Raw genomic sequence first — 24,750 nt, 5'->3', positions numbered from 1 at the left:
AAAAATAAAATGCATTTTTATCCCACCTTTTTCTCCAAGGAGCTCAAAGTGGTATACATTGTTCCCCCCTCCCTCATGTAATTTCCACAACAACCCTGTGAGGTAGGTTAGGCTGAGAAGCAGTTAACTGGCCCGGGTCACCCAGTGAGCTTCATCATGACCAAGTGGGAATCTGAGTCATGGTGTCCCAGGTCCTAGTCCGACTCTCTAACTGGTACAAAATTCTGATAAAGTGTGTATTCTAAATGTTCAGTTCTTCTGGAATATGTCTCAGTGTGTCCATGAAAGAAAGAGATTAAGAGGGGATATTTGTGTGTCTCTGCTGTCTTGAGTCTTGTTTAAAAACCCACAGTGAATCACCTTAAATCTGAGCTTCATAAAACTGTGCAGGGTCAGCAGAGAATAGAATTAGAATGGGAGAAAGGCAGCGGGAATTTAAGTGCTAACCGTCTTTAAATTTAATGCTGAAATACATCCATGGCATTATTGCTTTATTATGTCTTTTTATGAAAGGTTAAAAGTGCCTCTCTGCATGGTTAAAAAAGTACCGTGTTGAGTTCGTGCCCCACGAGTAACAATTCCATTTAAAAGAAGCACTGAGCCAGGAATTCATTCCCATGCACTGCCTGAGAAGGGAACAGAGTTCACTTCACACTATCTAGAGGCAAGTTCTAGATTGTCAAATGAAACTTCCTGCTGCTAAATACTGTACCTGTTTGTGAAGATCTTCAGAGTCAAAAAGCATAGGAAGAAGAAAAAAAGAGGGGAGGGAGCTGTAAGTCAAACCAACAACGAGAATGGTGATAGCCTCCAACATCAGTTGTTGACATCTGTCTGTCTCGGGAGAACTCAAATTGCAATTTGCCCTGATTGAGTGCTAAAGAGAAGTCTCCCCCCAAAGTCATCAGAATTCAATGCAGCACAAAATGCCTCTGTTCACTCTTCAACAAATGGTCAGTCCTCTTCGTTACCCTTGAGACGATTGGTTTCTTCCTCCGCTATGTCATTGTGGCTTTTGGAACTGAGCTTGGAATGGGATGGTGCCACCATCTCAGCAGCTTCAACAGATGTCTTCTCTTCCCACTGATTCAGTTTGTTCTTCTGAGCACATTTCTTTTTGAAGTGCCAGACGAGGAAGGCAGCCACCAGGATAGCAAACAGGACCAGAGGGTAGAATACAAGGAAACGGAACAGCGGCGGAGAAGAACAGATCTGGGTGGAACTGGTTGACACTGCAGGGAGGGAAACAGGGTGAAAACATAGCTGTTCATGCTTGAATTTCCTGCATCTATGCAGGCTGCAAAAAGGTTGAATACATCTTTTAAAAACCATGCATTTTAATATATGTTGAATACATCTTAAAAAATAAATAAATTTCAGAATCTTCATTATCACCCATTCTAACAGATATGCAAAAGTGAAATGTCTGTGACTGAGTAGTTATATTTAGATCATGTACATAATACACAGTATGGATTGTCACCTTTCCATTCTTGGAATGTGTCTGCACAGCCATTTTAGCACTGTTTTAGAATTTGCCTTTAACTGCAAGCAATGTGCTTCTCCCATTTTCATAGGCCAGGTAAAAATCTGTGTGAGATCGCATAAACGGAGACACAAACCACTAGGATAGCATTTCAGTCTCCTAAGACATTAATGGGCAGAACTTAAAGTTACCATACTGCACTAAAAATCATGAACTGGAATTTATTAGCCAATTTGACACCATGGGATTGTTATAAAGGGACTCAGCAGATACTGGAAGCGGCTACAGAAAGGTATTGCCTCTCTTTTGGTATTTACACTGTTCATTTTTCTACATCTATTCATTCTCAGTGTGTGATAGGGGGAAGTTGATCGTTCCAACACTCATTGGATCTTCCACTTATTGATTGCTTGGTCTTTTGGTCTCACTTTATTACAACAATAGTAGCAAAACAAACCTTCTGCCTCCTTTCTGTGCTCCAAATGTGTAAGGCTTGTCTACCTACTATGTTGATCAATCAAAAGGGGTCACCAAGGGGCACCAGCAGTTACTAAAGTCCCTGCAGAGGCCTTTCCTGACACCCATAGGATCTCTACCTGCCACTGAAATTCGTCTTAAAAGAAGAGAGTACTGTTGTGCTCAGATTCTGCTGTCTGGCTTCCCTTAGACACCTGATTGGTCACTGTGAGAAAAGGATGCTGGACTAGATGGACCATTGGCCTCATCCAGCAGGTTCTTCTAATGTTCTTACAGAAGAACCCATTACTACTACTCTTCCTCCTATTGCCTTGCCACATCCCAACTCCATAATTAAGCCCTCCTGTTCCTTCTTCGTCCCCGGTGTTTGGTGACCCCTTTTTGATTCCACAAGATGGAAAGTGAATGGAATAAATGTGAAGGGGGTGGAGCTAGTGTGTCCAAATGCTTCCTCTTATGTGTTTACTTTCCCCAATCTGAACTGTCTAAAGAGGGTAAGGATTGCCTTTAAACCAGGCATAAGGCTGGAGAGTTCAGCACTGATATGCACCCAGGAGTCAGATCAGCATTACCTGAAGGGAGTACAACTAGCTTGCTGAATCCCGATTCACCCCATTCATGTTTTGCTCCTGCAGCACTGCAGTCGACAGCCTTGAACTCTTCCACCCGGCAGTAGAACAGCCCAGCATCATCCTTCTCCACATTCTGCAGGATCAGAAGAAAATCACCCACAGAAGGGCAGTGGGGGTGCAGCCTCCTTGCCATTGTGCCATTACCATAGTCAATGATGCCATTGCCTTTCATATGCACCAGGGTTTCCGTATTGGACTGTTCTGACACTCTGAACCAACTGATGGAGAAGTGGGAGGTGGGCTGGAATGGCCTCTGCAGGGTACAGTTCAAGGTCACGTCCTCATTTTCGGTGACAGTGATGCTGTAGTTCGTTCTTTCAACGAGTGGCTTATTTTCTGGGGGAGAACCAAAATAAGAAAGAAAAAGAAAATTTGGCATATTACGTCACACCTCTAATCACTCTGATTGGCACTATGCATTCCCCCATCCTAGGAATTGTCCCAGGACATACCAGAAATAGCTGGTCCAAGCTACACTTTGTGGGCCTCTCCAGACAGCTTTTTGTGTGTGCATTCATGATGATTTGCGCACATGATGCTCTTGGGACAGTCTCAGGAGCAGCGTGGCAAAACAAGAAGTGCTGCTCTACCCTGCCACTGCCACCATACCTGCTGCCACCAGTGCCGCTTCTCTGCCTATGCTGCTGGCTCAGTCGCTGGTGGAGAAGCAGCCTCAGCCTCAGCCTCAGCCTTAGCCTCAGCACCAATTATGGGTGAGATCTTGTCCAAATTCTACACTGCACAAGATCTCACATGATTTTGGCCAATACCAACACCACTTCCGCCCAGCTGGCAGGGCAGGCAGGATGCCCATGGGGCTGGCACCTCAAGAACCTCAGCAACCTCAGTCTGCCCAATTGCTGAGATGGTTCTGGATGGTCTAATGCAATTCCACTTTCAATACTGTTTGCACCTGCAAAAGTTTTGGAGCTTCACTTCCAGCCAGTGAACATCCTGTAGCTTCCTGCTGAAATCCCACAATTTTTTTATATATTACAAATGTTCTGGTTTGTTTTTATCCTGCTTTTGTTCTGCTATAACCCCTCCAGACAGCAATAATGTGGTAGCATGGGGGGAACATTGCAGAACCAAAGCAGAATGAATCCACTGCCAATGCACTGGTATTACATCACAAAGATGTTGCAGAATACACACGCAATCAAACACCAGTCTGGAAGGGGCCCGGAGTGTCTTGCTGGAGTCAGAGATATTGAGGGGCAAGTCATCATCTTCTTAAAGGGTTCATAACTCCCCTACAATGTCTAGACAAAGATTTGGATGTACTCATGAGTAAAGGTAAAGTAAAGGGACCCCTGACTGTTAGGTCCAGTCGTGACCGACTCTGGGGTTGCGGCGCTCATCTCGCTTTACTGGCCGAGGGAGCCGGCGTACAGCTTCCGGGTCATGTGGTCAGCATGACTAAGCCGCTTCTGGGGAACCAGAGCAGCGCATGGCAACGCCGTTTACCTTCCCACCGGAGCGGTACCTATTTATCTACTTGCACTTTGCCGTGCTTTCGAACTGCTAGGTTGGCAGGAGCAGGGACCGAGCAACGGAAGCTCACCCTGTTGTGGGGATTCGAACTGCCGCACTTCTGATCAGCAAGCCTTAGGCTCTGTGGTTTAACCCACAGCGCCACCCGCGCAGTCTGCTTAAATATTGGAGTGGCTGTTTATAACAACAAATTATTAGGCCATATACCTGGGAGATCTATCATTTCAAAAAGCAGGCGGAGACCTACTTGCAAGCAGGCATCTCAGCTTGCTGTTTGTATCTAACAACAACAACGCCTGGGGCAAGTAATGTTAATGCAAAAGGTAGAACAAAGGTGAATGCACTAAACTGGGGGAATTAAGAGTATTGACTTTGGGGATCTTTACTGGAGGCAATTGTGTACACACAAACACAATTGCATTGGCGATAGTAATGCCTTGTGGGATTTGAATCAGACCAATAACGAACCAATGTTAGTGTCTCTGCTCCGGAGAGCCGACGATATCCATATGACTCTTGTGATGATGATGTTAATTTATAAAAGAATCAAGTTTTAAAAGCAGTAATGTGCCAATATAAGACCCAAAAGCAATAAAAATGGCTTTGTAGCTTGGGATACCAGTACAGAGACCAGCAGAGTTGATTAAATGGTTGAAGCAGGCTTCCTCAACCTTGGCCCTCCAGATGGTTGGAGACGACAATTCTCATCATCCCTGACCACTGGTCCTGCTAGCTAGGGATCATGGGAGTTGTAGGCCAAAAACATCTGGAGGGCTGAGGTTGAGGAAGCCTGGGTTAAAGTAAATGTTTATAGAATCATAGAATCATAGAATCGTAGAGTTGGAAGAGACCACAAGGGCCATCGAGTCCAACCCCCTGCCAAGCAGGAAACACCATCAGAGCACTCCTGACATATGGTTGTCAAGCCTCTGCTTAAAGACCTCCAAAGAAGGAGACTCCACCACACTCCTTGGCAGCAAATTCCACTGTCGAACAGCTCTTACTGTCAGGAAGTTCTTCCAAATGTTTAGGTGGAATCTTCTTTCTTGTAGTTTGGAACCATTGCTCCGTGTCCGCTTTTCTGGAGCAGCAGAAAACAACTTTTCTCCCTCCTCTATGTGACATCCTTTTATATATTTGAACATGGCTATCATATCACCCCTTAACCTCCTCTTCTCCAGGCTAAACATGCCCAGCTCCCTTAGCCATTCTTCATAAGGCATCGTTTCCAGACCTTTGACCATTTTGGTTGCCCTCCTCTGGACACGTTCCAGTTTGTCAGTGTCCTTCTTGAACTGTGGTGCCCAGAACTGGACACAGTACTCCAGGTGAGGTCTGACCAGAGCAGAATACAGTGGCACTATTACTTCCCTTGATCTAGATGCTATACTCCTATTGATGCAGCCCAGAATTGCATTGGCTTTTTTTAGCTTTTTAGCTTTTTAGTTTAAAGCCAGTTTAAAATGCATCTGCTGCTTTCATGGGTAGACACTCTCCATTGTGACCTTATTCCCTGTGCCCCCCTCAAAGAGTGGCACTGAGGTCCCCAGCATGCCGCCAAAGAGCTAAGCCAGGAGTAGGCGGAGATAAGCACAGTGATGAGTGATCTAATCTTCTCAGGCAGCCCAATGTTTTGTGCCAGTCCTCCCATTTCTGCAATGGTGCCCCAGCTCAGCTGAACCACTGTGGGTGGGGAGAGAGTGGCAGAATCTCTTGTCATTTCAGTGCAAAAACATCCCAAATGCAGCATGTTGGCTACTCTCATCTAAAAGATCCATGAATAAATAAGGTCAGTTACCTGAAAACTTGAAATATACCGTGGTTTTTCCAGATTCCATCGTTCCAAGTTTGTACCAGCCTCCATCTGTTAACCAGATCCACTCCTCTACTATGCAGTAATATTTGCCATGGGCATCATAACCTCCTGACAGAATAAGCAGCTGGTACAGGTGGTTGGAGACCTTCTTGTTATGAAACCTGGATTTCTGATGCAGAGAACTGAACGCCTCCCCATATTCCAATATGTTAGTGTAATTCATTCTTATAATCAGCAGTGGAACTGAATTCGTGGGAGAAAATGGGAGAAAATACCAGGCAACTCCTAACCGAGAATTCTCATTGGTCCATGACCTGATTCTGCAATCAATTCTTACATCTTCATTGTTAGTGATTTCCAAAGACTTTACATCCATGTTGAGTCTTAGATTGCTTTCTAGAATAAAAGGCAAAGAAATAGTAGTTACTAGCTAATATTGATAACATTAAATAAATAAATAAATAAATAAAATATAATTTTATATATTATTAAAATGTGGAATAATAACAATATAATAAGTAATCATAGCAATTTTGCTTACTTTTGAATGTAGAATTATATCATATTTTTATGCTGATTTTTTTTGTTCTAAACCATTTAAAATGTATATTGAAATATGAAATAGTATTTAAATTAACTGAATATATTACAAAAAACAATCTATTCTAATAAATTTTGCGGAGCACAGGCCAAACAATTTTGTTCAAGCTCTTATGAAGACCATGATTCATTCATATCCTTTAAAAAAATAAAAAATAGAGTGAGTTCCCATCTGGGTTTCAGGATTCCAGCACATTTTAATTTGCTGCACTTCTCTTTACATTTTAGAACCTCTTTTAACACGCATATTTGCTCCACAGAAAGCTTTAGAAATCAGCACTTTATTCAGCGGTACTCCTCCGATCGGGAGGAACTTGCTCCGTGGAAAGCAGGGTCTGAACCGCCACGGCGAAGGCGGAGACCCTTGGAAATCACAGGCGGAAGAGCCTGTAAACTGGGGATTCGGCTGGCACCTTTTGCGCCCCCCCCCCACTCGCGGGGAGACCCGGGATCGGGAATCCGGAGTGACGTGGGGTGAGCGGCACCGTGCTTTGAATCGACCGCTTCTTTCACGGAGTGAAGCCGCATTGCTGCTGTTGGAGAGCGCTAACTTTTTCCTGTGGACAATTGGATTTTAAACAACAACCCATGAGTAGAACGGAAAATTGGATTCCTAAATACCTTAATTCGGCATCGAACGGGGAAGGCTCAAAACAGGAAGTCCGCCTCCCCTTTTTGTAAATAGACTGAAGCAAAGTATTCGTAAGCTAAGGTTTTGGAAAGCTTCATGTAAAGGATCAAACTTCCACTGATTGAAACTATTAAACCCCACTTGGAAGCAGGGGAAGAGGGGGAAAATTTTGACCAAGCGTGCCTGCAGGAGAGAGTGGAAAACTAAATTACCACGTCTCTGAACCTGGGAACGGGCTGCAAAAAGGAAAAAAAGGAAAAAGTCCATTGACGGTGAACAGTACATATCTGACAGCTAGCTACAAGAGAAAGATGCTGTTTCCATTGTCCGCTTCTGTGTTTTGAAAGAAGGAAAAGTAACTGAAAATTGATACTATTTTTCACCTTTGGAACTGTGTTGGAAAGGACTGAGTTTTTGAAACTGTTACAAGAGTGGAGCGGAGGCATCCAGCTGTAAGATAAGGACTGTGAGAAACCAGAATTTGACCTTGAACATCCCAAGAATGTCGGTTAGGGAAGATTTAGTGTCTGTATTTTATAAGACAAACTATTTGTTGGAAAAGCTTCATAAACAGATAGATGCTATGGCTACTAAAATTGACATCTTGGGATCAAAAGTGGGTATCAACACAGAAGTTGTCAAGGATCCGGCACAGGAATCTATCATGACTGAACAAATGGTTGAAAAGGAGAAGGAGAAAGTTGCTGTGGTCGAACCTAAAGTAATACAAGGGGGAGCCTTAACCTTTGCAAATTGAGGATTACAAATGGAGGCCCTTTATGATTGAAACTAGCAAAAGCCAGATCTTGAAGATTGGAGCCTGGCCTGGTCTGGAAAAGGAAAGTTGGAGAGATTCCCCAACGCAGGGATCAATTGACTTTTGGGATACGGATTTGGGTCAGGAGGAGATTGGAGCTTTTGGGGCGTTTGGATTTGGAGGAATTTTGAAACAAGATTTGGAATGCTTTATGGATCCTAGCTTTAACTATGGAAATCTGGCTGTCCTGTTAAGAAGGAATAAAGGCATTGTTGGGATGGAGCTCCCCCGAGATCTGCTTTTTAGCACTAAAGATTATGAAGAAGATCGGCAGAAGGGACGTGTAGGAGAGTTAAGAGCCACGGATATAAGATCTCCAGGTTGATGGACTGTTTGGAGTTGACAGAAGGGATGGCAGAGGCCGAGACCAGGGAGAGGAGACGGTGGAAGAAGATTGGGAATTTAAAGTTTATATTTGGAAATTTCGTAAAAATTTAATGAGGGGGAGAAAAATCGTGGAATGAAATTTTTATGACCCTAGTGGAAATGTTTTAAGAGTTTAAGTTCAAATAGATATATTAATTTTAAGGAGAATAAGAGGGAAAGGATTTGCTGAAATATTTAACTGAATTAGAATACAAAAAAGGGAGGTGGGAGGAGGTCAAGGAAACAAGCAAATGAAAGATATATTATGTGAAGGTTTGATGTGTTTCTTGCTTTTGTTTTTCCTTTTTCCTTAATCTTTTTTCTCTCTCTTTTTTATTTGTATGGTATTCTTTTTTTAATGTGATACATTGTTTTGTTTTTTGTTTAATTTGGTGTTTTTCTGTTTTATCTGTAACCTTTTAAACCTCAATAAATATTATTTAAAAAAAAAATAGAAAGAAAGTAATGTCCTTCATCCTTAAACCTTTAGCAATGATTATATAATGTGGGCTAGGCTCACCCAAAAAGTCAAATCATAAAAGAAATTATATGCATATCGTAAATTGCTGCAAATTCCTGCTGAATGTAACTCTGCCTCTACTTTAGTTTTTGCTCTGTTGTGATTTTAAAACTATCTGTGACATAAATGGGAGAGTTCTGACTGGATGGAAACAAAGATGTTCAGAAATCTGGAAAATATCTGAGCACCATCTTCATTATTATCCATTTTACGATCTTCTCTCATTCAGAGCAGCTGTCTGTCCATCTCCTTACTCCTCCTTCCTTATGTGCCCTGCCTTTCAGTTTAATCCTAATCTTGCCCGTCACATTCCTGCAAAAGGATTTATGGCTGCCTATGTGAAAGCTACAGTTAGAACTGGATATGGAACAACTGATTGGTTCAAAATTGGGAAAGGAGTACGACAAGGCTGTATATTGTCTGCCTGCTTATTTAACTTATATGCAGAATTCATCATGCGAAAGGCTGGGCTGGATGAATCCCTAGCCGGAATTAAGATTGCCAGAAGAAATATCAACAACCTCAGATATGCAGATGACACAACCTTGATGGCAGAAAGTGAGGAGGAACCTTTTAATGAGGGTGAAAGAGGAGAGCGCAAAATATGGTTTGAAGCTCAACATCAAAAAAATGAAGATCATGGCCACTGGGCCCATCACCTCCTGGCAAATAGAAGGGGAAGAAATGGAGGCAGTGAGAGATTTTACTTTCTTGGGCTCCATGATCACTGCAGATGGTGAGAGCAGCCACGAAATTAAAAGATGCCTGCTTCTTGGGAGAAAAGCAATGACAAACCTAGACAGCATCTTAAAAAGCAGAGACATCACCTTTCCAACAAAGGTCCGTATAGTTAAAGCTATGCTTTTCCCAGTAGTGATGTATGGAAGTGAGCGCTGGACCATAAAGAAGGCTGATCGCCGAAGAATTCGTGCTTTTGAATTATGGTGCTGCAGGAGACTCTTGAGAGTCCCATGGACTGCAAGAAGATCAAACCTATCCATTCTTAAGGAAATCAGCCCTGCGTGCTCACTGGAAGAACAGATCGTGAAGCTGAGACTCCAATACTTTGGCCAACTCATGAGAAGAGAAGACTCCCTGGAAAAGACCCTGATGTTGGAAAAGATTGAGGGCAGAAGCAGAAGGGGATGACAGAGGACGAGATGGTTGGATAGTGTTCTCAAAGCTACCAGCATGAGTTTGACTGAACTGCGGGAGGCAGTGGAAGACAGAAGTGCCTGGCGTGCTCTGGTCCATGGGGTCACGAAGAGTTGGACACAACTAAACAACTAAACAACAACAAGTGAAATGATCAGAGAAGGTATGTTGGGTACGGCCAAGCCTTATGAGATGTGCTTGAGGGAGTTGGGTATGTTTAGCCTGGAAAAGAGGAGAGTGAGAGGTGAAATGAGAGCCATCTTCAAATATCTCAAGGGCTTCCACACGGAAGATGATGATGATGATTTATTATTTATACCCCGCCTATCTGGCTGGGTTTCCCCAGCCACTCTGGGCAGCTTCCAACAAAAGATTAAGAAACAATAACTCATGGAACAAGCTTTCTGCTGCTCCAGAGAGTAAGACCTGAACCAATGGATTCAAACAACAAGAAATGAGATTCCGATTAAATATTAGGAAGAACTTTTTGACAGTAAGAGCTGTTCAATAGTGGAATGGTCTCCCTCAGGAAGTTGTGAACTCTTCTTCCTTGGCTGTTTTTAAGCAGAGATTGAATGGCCATCTGTCATGGATGCTTTAGTTGTGATTCTGGCATTGCAGGGGGTTGGACTAGATGACTCTTGGAGCCAAACTCTACAATTCTATGATTTGGCTTGTTAACCTTTCCAGCAAGTGGAAATAGCATCTTAATGGTTTTCACATTGTGTCTCATCAGCAATGAAGAAGTTGTAGACTATAGCAAAAGGAAAACCCACAAGGGATTGTGGAAAGGACTGCACGGGTTGTTGGCTTCTCTCAAGGAAGTATCATGGATAGCGTCTGAATGCTTCCAAGAGCACAGAGAAAGGACTCTTGGAAAAGGCTGTAATAAGGGCATCCTTTCCTGCTTCCAATATTCTCATTAGATCTCAAAGCTCTGTACTTGATTTTCATCCGAAGATGCCGATTACAAAAACCTGCTACGGTTTCCCCCCAAAGCAGATCTTGCTAAGGATAGCCAAGCTCTTTCTTTTAAGTTTCTTGTCACCCACAGTGGCCTTGCTAAAGAGAGATGACTTGAAAGGGGAAATCAGAACCCACTTCAATTTAATTAACTGAGCACAATCTCCAAGTTCCTTTTCTTGCTTTGAACCCGGCTGCTGACAGTGCAGTCTCTTCTCTCTGTGGTGGCAAGTGAAGTATGCAAAAGAACCCAGCAGCTGCTTCCCATTATATGCGCAGGCTGTCAACGGGTGCATTTCTGCAAAAACTATTGTCTACCCACTGTGGGTGCAAAACCCCCAGTATGAGTCATTTCAAAACGTCTCCCCTTTCCACAGCATTGGTCAGACGTATGGTAAGAAGTTATCAGCTTCCTCTAGCATCTTAACTTACTGCCTGTTCCTGGCAAACAGAAGAAAGGGGGGGGGTTGCTTTCACAAAAGGGGCTTTATTTTATTTTTATTTATCTTATTAAATGTATATTCTGTCCTTCTTTCTAAAGGAGCCCATGGTGGCAGAACCATCACTGATATGTGACAATTAAAAATAAATTCAGAACATGTTTAATGCATTTAAAAACAACTCAAAGCAATCTATAAAAACATTTAAAAACAATGAACACACTTAGCAAATTTAAGAACAGAAGTAACCAAATCACTGAGATGGGAATAGTGGCTTGTATCCAATACTTGTGCTACTCAGAGTGAAAATGAATACATAAATAAAAATGAACATGGCTAACTTCGGTTCATTAGTTTCAATGGGTCTACTCTGAGCGCTTGATACAAGCAAGGGTATTTGTTTTATCAGTGCTCCCTTATTGTTGGAGGGATTTTAGGGATTATCCATTCATAAAGCTGGTTGGAAATGTAAATAAAATAGAAAAATTTAATACAAATGTCATAAAGTAGGGCAGTCTTGGATATGTTTGGGAAAAGACAGTCAACACTATGGGGCAAAATAAAATCTGTTGCATTCAACATATTGGACGGTGATTTGAGTCATCCACCAAGACTTATGAGAGACGCTTCCTAGAAGACAGTGGCTAATACTGTAGCAAAAGGAAAAGGTTAGGCTGACAGTGATTTCTAAACACCTACCTGGTTGGGTCACCTTGATCTCCACAAGATTAGAGGATAGCACAGAAGCTGCTATTGCAGACAAGTTTCTGGCATCCTGTGAGTTTCTCCAGATTTCAACTTCACACTTATACATCCCTCTCTCTTGCCATGTGACACTGTGGATAAGGAGTTGGGATAAAGAAGACACTTTTGTAATCTTGGTTTTCTTCTCAAATTGCATAAACGCCAATCCCCATTCAATGGTGCCTCTTGCGGTGGCTTTGACCACTTGCTGATAGCCACTCAGCTTCAAGTGAGGCTGGAATAGCCAGGTGATGGAAATTGGCACATTGTTGGTGATGTCATCATTACCAGCCACCTTGCAGAACAGTACAAGGTCTTCCTGCAGTTTTACATTTGGAACTCTGCTACTCAGTATAGCTTTCAAATTCTGCCCTGTTAAGCCAGAGAAAATTGAGGACATTACATCAACACCAGAGATACCTTGTCAATCTCTCTCCCAAATGCCATCAAATTTCTATTTGTAGGAAAGTCTTGATCACCTGACTATTTTGTTTTTTTAAAAAAAAATGATATTTATTAGAAGTTTCAAAAATTACAGAGAAAGAAAAAAGAAGAAAACAACAACAACAAAAGAAAATTTTCAAAACATATGTAACAATACTTAAAAGAGGGAAAAAAGAAAAAAACATAAAAATCAATACAACAATAACAATAAAAACACAATATTCCATATCTTTATCTTTCATTAACTTGTTTCATCGACCTCCTCACACCTCCCTTTTTGTATTCTAGTTTAGTTATTTATTTCAGCAAATTCTTTCCATCCTTCTCAATATTTTTTTTAAATAGTTTGTCTTAACAGTCTAACCTATTAATTAACTCAACAAATCCTTTCCATCTTTCACTATATTCTGTCATTCAGTTTACCTTAGTTTATTTTAACCTTATCTTCCCAAAAATACCTTAAGACTTAAAACTTAATATTTATTTATACATAATTCCTTATAACATTTCTGCTAAAGCCAAATATTTTCATTCCAACATTTTTCCTAATACTCATTAATTTTACACTAATTCCCAAAATAAATTTTTTAAAGTTTTCTTCCAATCTTCCTCCAGCGTCTCTTCTTCCTGGTCTCGGGTTATGTCAGTCCTTACTGTCCATTCCATCTAGTCCATCAACCTGGTAATCTAATATCCGAAGCTCTTAAGTCTTTTCCATGTCCCTTCTGCAGGTCTTCTTCTTGTTTGTACTTGCACTTTACCTTGTCTTTTGTAGATCTCTTTCTTAATTTCTTTCCTTTCTCATTGAGGAGTAGGTCTCGGGGATGTTCCAACTCAAAAATATCTCCATCTCTCCTCAGCAGATCGGCCCATTCCCCACAGTCCCATTCCCCACAGTCAACAGTGTAGTCCAGAAAATATTTAAAAGCATGTTTCAAAGTCCCTCCAAACTTAAGGGGACCCACAACTCCAGACGCCCCCCGGCCCACTTCGAATTCAGCCTTCAACAACAATAGCTTATGCTCCTGTAGGGCCTCGGGCCTCTCCATTTGTGTTACTTGAGGTTCAACAGCAGCCTCCTCCATTATCTTCTGCGTTTGCACTTGCTCTATCAAAACAGATTCCTGAGTTGGCTCCTGGATGGTTTCTGTATACATATTCACTGTTTGTCCAAAGTTTCAGACTGCAACAGTCATCAAATCCATCTTCTCATGTATCTGCTCCAACAAAGCTCTTGTCTTGCAAAAAGCAAGCACCAAAACTTCTTCCAAACACATTTTTGTTCAAGGCCACAGTCTGGTCCCACGATCCTAATCTCCACAGCTGTAAAATCCCCAGAATGACTCCAGCAACAATTTAACAAGCTCCCTCTAGAGGAGGCAATTTCTATTTGTATCCATTTTTTAAAAGCAGATCCAACAAAGAAAAATTACTTTCATTTTTTGAATTTTTTGTTTCTTTTAAATGCAAAATGCAACATTGGAATCAATTTGTTTCTCTTCTTCAACTAACTGTCAAAAGATGTTCCATTCACAGTCAATGAACTTCACCAAAAATCTCCATCTCTGACACCCCGTTCCCAGGTTTGAGACGGTGGAAATTTATCTTTCTTTACTCTCTCTCCTGCAGGCTTGAACAATCAAATTTCCCCTCTTTACTCCTGCTTCCAAGAGGGGTTTAGATGATCAAAACAGGAGGAATTAAAAACCTTTATGTGCAACTTTCCGGACTTTGGCTTGCACGATTTTTGCTTCAGACTATTTACAAAAGCGGAAGGCGGACTTCCTGTTTAGAACCTTCCCGCTGAGTGCCAAATTAAAGTGTTTCTTAGCCCAATTTTCCGTTCTACTCACGGGTACTTGTTTAGAGTCCAATTGTCCCCAGGAAAAAGTCAGCGCTCTCCAGCAACGGCTGTGCGGCTTCACTCCGTAAAAATAGCGGTCGATTCAAAACACCGCGCCGCTCACCCCACGTCGCTTCAGATCCCTGAAAAAGGGGTTTCCTTGCGTGTAGGGGGGGCGCTCCTGGTGTCAGCCGAATCCCACGTTCCCAGGCTTCCTCCGCCTGGGATTTTTAAAGGGTCTCCGCCTTCGCCGCGGCGGCAAGACCCAATTTTCGCGGAGCGGGTTCCTCTGGATCAGAGGAATTCCGCCATTGCCAATGGCGCTAACCCGGAAGTTCCGGTCACCTGACTATTTTGGACATTACACCTGTAGTAGCCAACATACAGTAGTTGCCATCAGAGTCAGTTACTTAAAGAGAGACAGTATTTTCCCTAACATCTTGTGCTACAGTGAGTGATCACTACTCACTACTTGTCTAGAAAGTCTCACTGCTGAGGTAAGGACAGATGTCATAAAATATTATATTCTCTATCATATCACACCCATTCTGTTGAATAGATGTTTGCTGACCTGGATTGCAGCCCAGCCAACTGAGTCAAAATCACAAAAGCATTGCCTTGGGCTTAGCAAGAAATAACCCAGCTCAGTTATAGACTGTTCACAGAAGGAGGAATGATGTTTCAGGAGTACTTTATACATCTCTGCAGCACAGTGTTAGGAAGTCAGACCACTGGGTTCATATACCGCCCTTATCTTGTACTAGGGCTTGGGTCAGTTCATCTAATCCAGTCCTGTCCACTCTGGGAGTGGTTCTTTGGGGTCTCAGGCAGAGGCCTGTGATACCACCTGCTACCTGATCCTTTGAAACAGATGCTCTGATTGAACCTGGGACTGGTTCGCTCTCTTCCCAAAGACATATATGTGTGCTTAAAGAGTTGTCATGTTGCGTAAAACATTTAGCTTGGATAATTAGACAGGATAGCTAGAAGTATGTGAAAGGGAAAGGATATAGGATGAACTTACCCAGTGGTTCAACTCTTGTTGAGATTTCCTGTGTGTGTTTCCAGCTCCTGCTCCCAGACCACTCTGTCACTTCACAGCGATACAGCCCTGTATCCTTTGTGGCTAAAGTGTTGTAGATGGTCAAGGTAAACGTGGAAGGGTCCCTCTTCTCTAACCTGAGCTCACCATGAGCACTGCGCTCCAAGTAAGAAGCACCTATCTTTAGTCTGCCATTTTGTTCCAGGCTGGCTATGAGCAGTGGAGGATCTCTGTCCCTCTGGATATGCCACCAGTTCACAGATAGCAAATTTGCAGCTATACTCACATTACAGTTGAAGACCAAAGTTTCTCCTTCCATTATTTGTTTCTTATTGACCCACACAAACAGTTGCAAGTGGCTTTCTGTGAACAAAACACAATGGGTTATATAGATGGATAAATCTGAATCAAAGGGAAAGAGGGAAGAAGACACAGAATTGGTTTGCATTTTGACACTATCTATTTCATAGAAGATCATCTTAGTTTTCTACTGAGCATTCTAACTGGTTAATGGGAAAGTTTCACTGACACATGTCCTCTACGTTTCCCGTCTGATACATGTCCTCTTTTCTGTATAGAGATCACTCATATCTTTATCGCCACTGATGGAGACAGTTTTCTTCCAAATGCCACTTGCTGGGAATCACTAGTGGAGAGTGTGCTGTTGTGCTCAGGTCCTGCTTTAAGGCCTCCCATGGGTCACTATGAGAACAGGATGCTGGACTAGATGGGCCGTTGGTGTGATCCAGACAACTCATACTATGTTCTTATACACCATCATGTGTTAAGATCTTTTCACACTGAGCTCATTTCTCCATAGGACATGAAGAGACTAAGTGACTCACCCTCTCTCACTAGATGGCTTTTTGGTTCCTGACTTGTTGTTTTCCTTAACACCGAGATCACCAAATTCATTGGTTTTACCAGATCACCGTGGCTGAGAACTCTACTGTCTCCTACAATCTATGCCCTTGCTCTTTGGCAGTAATATAACCATAACAAAGTGTTGCAGAACTGGTCTCCTTCTCATTTTGTGAAGGAGGTCTGAAACAGATGACTTAAATGGATCCCAAACATTTCGAGCTCCTCATCCAACATGGCCATAATTCAGCTGTGTCTAAACCTCAAACCTGAGATTCCTTTCAATGAGGACCAAGACAAGCTGAACCCTCCAGCACATATTCAGACTGCCAATGATCCTGAGGAATCATCAGCTGGACATTCCTGCGCCCAGTGAGCAACCTGACCACCAAATTCTGCCCCAGCTGAAGTTTCTGCACCAGCTTCAGAGGCAGCCCTATGTATAATGCAATGCACTAATCTAACTTAGGGGTTAAAAGTGCATAGACAACAATAGCTAGACTATCCCTACCCAAGTAGGGGCACAGCTGAAGCTGATGGAGTGGTTGGATTGGTGGAGAGATTAGAGTTCAAATTCCCACTCTCCACCTAGCTTACTTTACAGGCCTGTTGTGAATAGAAAGGAGGAAATAGAATCATGTATGCTACCCTGGTATTGTTGGAGACTTGTGGGATAGCAAAATTAAATAATCAATCAAATAATAGTATTATAGGAACAGTAGGCAGAATTTAATGAGACAAGAAGAAGAGGAATCTAGACATCCCTTGGTATACATTTTCATTTGTCAAATGCAAATGCTACTCGTCAAAGAAGGAACTTCACAATTTAAAAAATGTTCTTTATCACTGAATTGTAGAGCTATGAAGATGTAGAGTTTTCAGTGATGGGAAGAAAGACTTCATGATCAGACCAGAAGGGTTAGAAAACTAGTATGCTCATGTTTGTTACTCTTTCCCAATTCCTCCATCACAAAACTTAAAAAAAGGAACAGACGTGTATATGCCCCTGAACACTGAAATAAGCTATGGTATACTACATAAATCTAACTTGAAGGCAGGGATGTTCATGAGATTGAAGGGAATGGGAGTTTTATCCTGAATGAAACTTTCATCTATTCCTGGACCACAGACATTCCTGTATAGTTGCCTCATGCAAATTTTCAACAGCAGTTTGCCAGATCTTTTTTTTTTAAAAAAAAGGAGCACACTTGAAGCTGCATAGCTTTGTAAAAAGGCCCACAGAAATAGGACAGGAAATCATGGAACAAAGAGGTACATAGGGAGAAAAATGGGGAAATAGTGAAAGCATTAGAATGGAATCCTTAACTAATGAAGAAAAACTTGAGAGACAGTCTGGAGTGGTGATGATGTCACCAGTCTACTCCCACTTTGCAAACTAAGGCTGGATACAGGCAGCAGTCCCCACCCCCACCCCAAAAAATATGAAATCATTTTTGAAAGTGGGATACAAGTGCACTTGTACACCCAACTATCCCTAATAAGCAGGAATTTGTAGTGTTTCAAAAAGCTGTGTTCAAAAATGTGTTTGTCTAAAGGTAATGTCAGGAAATGGCTTACACCACAGAGGAAGAGACAGTGCTCTCAAACCACTTCCTATTTTCTATCTGTAGCCCACAATGGAAAGATGGTATATAGAAAAGGACACACTCATTGTTCACCATCTTAAGCCTTAAATTGTTATAGTTGCACAATTTACCTCTCCCATAGGATTTTGGAGACTGATGTTTGATTGCAAAATTTGGAGTCTCTGGTCAGTTCTGAATGACTTCTTTTAATGTTGGATTGCCCCAGTGCTTTTTTTCTGGGGGTACTCAAGGTTATTTTTAGAAGAGAAGCACTGGACTGCCCTATGCTACAGAATGGTCTAATATACCTGTGAGTTTTGGTTTAGAGTCTGCTAGCAAAGGGCATCAGTGAACCCCAGCCCAGGGGCTATTCCCATATTTTGTTTGGAGGAAAAGTGTTTGGCATGACTGACCTCTAGGTTTCACATCTATATCAATGGCTGATGAAGACTTTTGTTGTGTGATAGCAAAGGAGCCAGTGGGAGTCTGCCCAACTTCAGAAACGAAACAGCTATAGGTGTCTTTGTCCTTCAGTTCCGCCTTGTTGATTCTGAGGATGTACTTATCATTGCTCTGCTTCTTCACTAGGAGGTTTCCCACAGTATACCTTTCCTTATTGTCATTTCGAAAAGACAAGGTGCCATAATGATCGAGACTAGCCATCACCATACCATGATGGCGCCAAACCACCTGGAACCATCTGTTTTGCGTATTCTGGGCTTTCACAGAGCAGTTGATCTGCAAGGCTTCCCCTTCCAGGAGAGACCTCTTAGCAACAGAGATGTCAACATCAAAATTTTGATCTGTGAAAATATAAAGCAGCAGAGATAGTTAAGTCCAGATTCAATTTTGCCTTTCAGGTGGTAGCTTTAGTGCAATAAGCAGGAATATACCATACTTGATGTGTGACATATTTTCAGGGGCGTCTTCCTCCAGCATGATAGCCATCTTCAAATATCTACATGGAGGGTGGACCAAGCTCTTTTCTCCAGCTCCAGAGGGTAGGGTCCAAACCAATGGCTTCAAGTTACAAGAAAGGAGATTCTGACTAAACATCAGGAATAACTTTCAGACAGTAAGAGCTGTTTGACTGTGAGAAAGTCTCCCTCGGGAGGTTATGGACTCTCCTTCCTTGAAGGATTTTAAGCATCTATCTTGGATGCTTTAGTTGTGGTTCCTGCATTGCGGGGGTCCCTTCCAATTCTACAATTCTATGATTTCCAGCATGAAAGCAGGAGGCTGAAGGGGACTAAAATGTGATGTGCAAAAATCAGCTTCCCTTCTTAATGCTACAGCCGCGAAACCAGGGCAGTTTTGGCAACTTTCCCACCCCATACTCTGCCTTCTTCCTAGGAATACCGACATTCAAAGACCATCTTGGCTGCAAGTCCTGGAAGACCTGCTTCCTGAAAATGTGACTCTCCAGTGTTGCTGGACTACAACTCCCATTAGCCCCAGTCAGCATGAGGCAACTATACAGGAATGTCTGTGGTCCAGGGGGCACCAGGTTGGCAAAGGTTGGCCTAGACAATACTGACCAGTGACCTGATTCAGTGCAAGGAAACTTCTTACATCTCCTGTGCCCCTGTGCTGTGCATTCCCTAATATCGGTGCAATTTCAGAGCTCTCGCTCCATGCATCCAAAGGCCAAGGCACTGCAGCTAATCATAGCTTGAGCCGCTGGTCTAATTGCTTACTGCGCATAAATTATCCAAGGCATTGAATGCAGGCACATAAATAATTCAGAGCAGAAATCCCGAACAAACGTTTGCCATTCACAAATATTTGCTGAATCTCTTATGCCAACAATGTGGCATAACGTGTTTCAGCCTGGAAGTGGGTTAAAAAAGCATCGCTCTTGTTGAGACAGGGTGTGTGCTGTGTGCTCTTCAATTTAGGTTGCAGCTCCCCTGGGGTGAATGAGGATGTGGGAAGGCAGCCCATCCCTTTCTCCGTGGTCTTGCTGCACTAATCCCACAGCAGAGCTCAACAGATTGTAATTCGACAAATGGGGAGCTGGTGGAGGGGAGGAGGATATAGAATTTCAATAAATGTTACGTGGAAAGAGGCAGTTATAGAATCCATTTGCCTAATGCACTGGTGCTAGGTATGTACCAAGGTGCAGGATTTGGTGCTAAATCCTCTGATTAGCACAAGGGGTGAGCAGGCCTCTATTCCAGCACTCGAACCTTGTCCTGCTCCCTGTTACATCAGTACTTCCCTCCCCGATCCCTACAATACACAGCCGTGCTGCAGAAGAGACCACAATCTGCCTTGGCAATGGCTGGACTAGGAAGCGAGCTGGGTCTCCTGCCGCCCTCTTACTCGAAACGCGACATGATTTTGGTAATCCACGGAAGCTGTCGGTGCTGAGGCAAAGAAGAACTAGCCGCAACCGAAAGCGAAAAGAAGCAGAACAGAATCAGCCAGCTAGCTTTCAATTCCCTAGTGTAGGAGGATCACATTTCAACAGCAGCACAGCTGTAGCAACTGAAAGAGTGGAAAAAAATAAACCTAAACTACCACTTTATCATCATCATCAGTAGTATTTGCGTTAAGCACCATGTATTATTTAGCCAGTCTCATGGTTTATGTCTGCATGATGTATGGTCCTTGATTCCTCCCCACACTCCAGGATGTTAATAGGACGAGCCACACCTGGATCTGACAGAGCAGGCAGTCTCTTTTCTCTTTGCGTAGATGGAGTGCTTTTCTCTTTCATTCTTCCATAGCTTTATTACAGTAGCTTAGAGCAGCACTCTAAAAACTTTAAAAAACAACAACAGCAATCCAGAATGGCTGATTATATAAAGAAGCACTGACAAACTGGTAAATGAAAAAGCCAGAGTTGTTTATACATAATGCTACTTTTTGATGTTCCAGCTGGCTCCAAGGAGATCATCAGCTGCAAATTAAATTTTATTTTATTGTGCCCTTCCCAGGAAGGTCTTGAGAGTAAAATATACAGCCTTCCTTCTCACAGATAACACCATCTCACATAACTGAATTAGTTACAAAGTTTGCATTCCAAGCGATAAAGATTCCTAAGCAACTTTTACAGAATGGTGAAGGAGTACTGTTCTAATCTTGCTTACATTTTCAATAATGGAAAATGGCCTCTCTTGCATTTTTGAATTTCTTTCCCCAATTGTTGTATGGAATCAAATATTTGTTTTTGGGATGCAAAGCCTGTCAGAGCTGTATAGAAGGCTTGGAGTAAAATGGTGAATCAAGTTAATTGTGTGCATTTGCTGGAAAAATACATAGACAATTACTCTCCTACTGGCTATCAAGTAGCTCATTGCCTCTTTCAGGAATGGCAGGATATATGACGGGTAGAAAATACAACTCTTACCCAGGCTTCTGATGGTCAGTGATGTTTTGTCTGTCTGTTTCCGGGCAATATCTTTCCAAGTTTCATCAGGATCTTGAATCCACTCCACTGCCTCACAGTACACTTCCCCCTGGTCTGAGGGTTGTACGCTGACAATGGAGAGCTTATATTCTCTGCTCCCAATTTTGTCTAGCCTGATATCTCCTGAGGAAAACCTCTGATTGTAAGAGGATCCTGGTTGTAAGACAAAATCTCTGGACAGGGAAAGGATCCTCTGGGCTTGTCCATTGCCTCCTTCTGGAAGAAGGTACCAACCAACCGAGAGGTGGGTGTGTTGGACTGTAGCTGTTGACACTTTGCAAATGAGTTCTAATGAATCCCCTTGATCTCGAGTGAGAGCCTGTGGCCTCATGGTGGCAGCGAGCAGGTCTGGAATTACTAAAATGAAATGAAGAAATACAAGAAAACACAGATGGAAGGATGTTCACAGATGCATACAGAGCCACACACTTCTTTTAGAAGAGGTCAGACTACAAGCGACTGGCCAGCACCCATTGAGCCCCCTGAAGAGATTATTTTTTAGGAGGAACTAATCAGTGGTTCTAAGGAATGTTTATACCTTACCAGTGCTGGACTTGGAGCAGGGAGAGCACCACCCAAGCATGAAGTGTACTAGGTGATCGTGGATTAAGTCCCTCTCAAGACTAAACTGCCTCAACACAGGATTGTTGTGAGTCATTAGGGGTTCATGTATGCCACCCTGGCTCCTTGAAGGAAGAACAGGATTTTATAAATAAAGATTCCCTAACTCTTGGTCACACCTTCCAAGCAAACTAATAGAGCCTCAGAGGTCGTAGGCAGAACAGTTCAGCAAAGCACATGAGCTGTCTCGCATCTCCATTCCAGTGCCTCTTTCTTAGCAGCTGTTGCAGAGTGGAGCTCATTCTCCAGCTGAATTCAAAAACATCCACATTTACTGTCTAACACAAGCCTGAACAAACTTTCGATCTCCAACTGAAGCCGAGCCAAGCAGCCATATATGGCAGCCCTTTTGAACAGCTTCTGTTTTTGCTGCCTCCGTGGAATGGCAAAATCCAGCAGTGCAGTTAAACACCTGACAAGCCATAAGAACTGTCTGGTGGGCTGTGCAATCAGTTTTGTGGGCCAAAGACTATTGAAGGTAACTGCTAAGTGGTCAGTAAATAGTCATATCATACCGAAAAGGTTCGTTTTGGCACCATAATTCCCAAGGTAACCAGCATCTGTGCTGGGTGTGTAACACTCATACTCGCCGGTATCCATGTCTTTGAGCTCAGTGATGTGCAGCAGAACAGAATCTCCTCGGATCCTTTCTATGTAGATCTCCCTACTTCCAACGCGCTGAGAGTAGACAGCATAAGGAAAGGAGGCATCATCCGTGCTGATAATTTGCAGCTTTCTATTTGGGTCCGATGGCCGATGAATGGACCATTCGAAATTCTGCTCCACTGGTCCCTGGTAACCACTGACATTACACCAGATAGTGATGTGGTAGCCTCTTGCTCGATATAGAAGTCCTTTCTGGATGGATACTATCCTTTCTCCTGCACAGAGATCTGCAAGCAAACCATAACACGGCAGCAGAGATTATATCAAAATATAATCAAGTAAAGCTGGCATTCTGAACAAAGTGCAATAAGACAAAAGTAATGGGTGAAATGCAAAAATGGCAAAACTCTGATGTTCAGCAGCCTTACATCAGAATTCACAAATACTACAGCTTGAGCAAAAGTTAAATGAAAAATAATGCAGTGTTTTTATTTCTTCATTTCCCCCTTTTTCTTTTTAAAGAGGTGCTCTACATATATATTCTATATACACAAGCATCTATATTCAGGTTTCAAACTTTCTTGCCCAACCAATTAAACTGAATCTATAACATTTGATGTTAGCTAGAAGCAACCAGCTGTATGATTACTAAAATATTTCTTTTCTAAATCTAAAATTAGCTTACTTAAAAATTGCTACTTTTGTCTGTATATAATTATTATGAGAGCTGATAACTTTAGATCAGGGTTGTTAAAGTTTTTGATACATAAAATGGAGAAAGTGAATACAGTGGTACCTTGGGTTAAGAACTTAATTCATTCTGGAGGTCTGTTCTTTACCTGAAACTGTTTTTAACCTGAGGTACCACTTTAGCTAATGGGGCCTCCCGCTGCCGCCACACCACTGCTACGCCATTTCTGTTCTCATCCTGAAGTGAAGTTCTTAACCTGAGGTACTATTTCTGGGTTAGTGGAGTCTGTAACCTGAAGCGTCTGTAACCTAGAGAAAAGTCCCCCCCCCCCCATAATACTGGAACTTGTGGACATCCACTGAAGCTGAACTTTGGAAGATTCAGGACAGAGAAAAGAAAATACTTCATGCAATATATTGTTAAACTATAGAGCTTGCTCCCCCAGGAGGCAGTGATGGCCACCAACTTGGATGGCTTTAAAAGATGATTATCCAAATTCAAGGAGGACAAGGCTATTTGTTCCCATGATGGCTATGCTCTGCCCCTACGGTTAGAGACAGTAATTATTCTGAACACCAGCTTTTGGAAACCTCAGGAGGGGAACAGTGCTCTTGTGCTCAGGTCCTGCTTATGGGTTTCCTGCAAGAATCTGCAGGCATAGTCATCATGGTCAACAAATACAGGCATCTGGTTGGCCACTGTGAAAACACAACGCTAGACTAGATGAGCCACTGGCTTGATCCAGCAGGTCCTTCTTCTGTTCCATGAAGGAACATCACATTCATGCCCTACTTTGTAAGCATCCAAAACTTCAGTAGCCAACCAGAACACCGCAGGAGGTCAACATAGTTGTAATACAGCAAGGCATTTCTTGTATTCCAATGGTAGGGAGCTTGTGGCATTCCAGATATTGTTGGACACCAACTCCCAACAGCCCTTGCCACCATGATCAATGTTCATGGATGATGAGGCTTGGAGTCCAATGCATCCTTTCCCTGTCTCTATTATATTCCCATGAAGGCTAAACACATTACATGAAACTCACCAGACAGCAGGAGGAGCACAGCTGCCAAGCACCGGATAGGTCCTATTAGTAGAAAGAACATACTTTCTTCCTCTTCGGGGATTAGAATTCTCTTCTCTAGTTGAGCTCCAGCAACTAACCTTGCCTCAGTAATGGTGGGGAAGTTGTCTGTCACAATGCTGTTGTGGCTTCCTGTCTTTTCACAGAAGACAGACTGAAGATGCAACGTTTCTCAGAAACGCACAGAAGAAGCCGCATACATTAACTTAGAGCAGGGAGGAAGAACTGGTTACCTTTCAGGGACAACAACTCTCACCATTCCTGACCACTAGGCATCCTGTCTGGGGATGGTAAAAGTTATTTTTAAAGAAAATGTGTGATCTATGTGTGTCTACTCAGAAATAAAACCTACTGTGTTGAACAGGACCTGCTCACAGGTAAGTGAGTATAGGATTGCATCATTAGACAACCAAACT

General features: G+C 42.6%; 1 protein-coding gene across 1 annotated transcript; it reads right to left on the bottom strand.

Moving 5' to 3' along the window:
• Window positions 1-24,421, bottom strand: LOC307215492 (immunoglobulin superfamily member 2-like). Its single transcript, XM_079974772.1, has 9 exons — window positions 24,296-24,421; window positions 22,469-22,846; window positions 21,273-21,689; window positions 18,331-18,720; window positions 15,453-15,833; window positions 12,097-12,513; window positions 5,888-6,301; window positions 2,536-2,931; window positions 1-1,232 (listed from the first exon to the last, which is right to left on the bottom strand). The coding sequence occupies exons 1-9, from the start codon at window positions 24,354-24,356 to the stop codon at window positions 955-957; spliced, it is 3,132 nt and encodes a 1,043-aa protein (XP_079830898.1). The 5' UTR covers window positions 24,357-24,421; the 3' UTR covers window positions 1-954.
• Between the last annotated feature and the right edge of the window lie 329 nt (window positions 24,422-24,750).

The sequence above is a fragment of the Podarcis cretensis genome (assembly GCF_951804945.1).
Source record: "Podarcis cretensis genome assembly, chromosome: 4".
Classification (NCBI taxonomy): Eukaryota; Metazoa; Chordata; class Lepidosauria; order Squamata; family Lacertidae; genus Podarcis; species Podarcis cretensis.
The sequence above is the reverse complement of the archived record's forward strand: the minus strand, read 5'-3'. Positions and strand labels throughout refer to the sequence as shown.

Coding starts and splice junctions, on each gene's coding strand:
- LOC307215492 (XM_079974772.1), bottom strand. CDS start 24,356: ATGTTCTTTCTACTAATAGGACCTATCCGGTGCTTGGCAGCTGTGCTC. Junction 12,514..15,452: donor AACAAGAGTTGAACCACTGG/GTAAGTTCATCC, acceptor CTGGCTTAACAG/GGCAGAATTTGAAAGCTATA. Junction 6,302..12,096: donor GATCAAGGTGACCCAACCAG/GTAGGTGTTTAG, acceptor CTTTTATTCTAG/AAAGCAATCTAAGACTCAAC.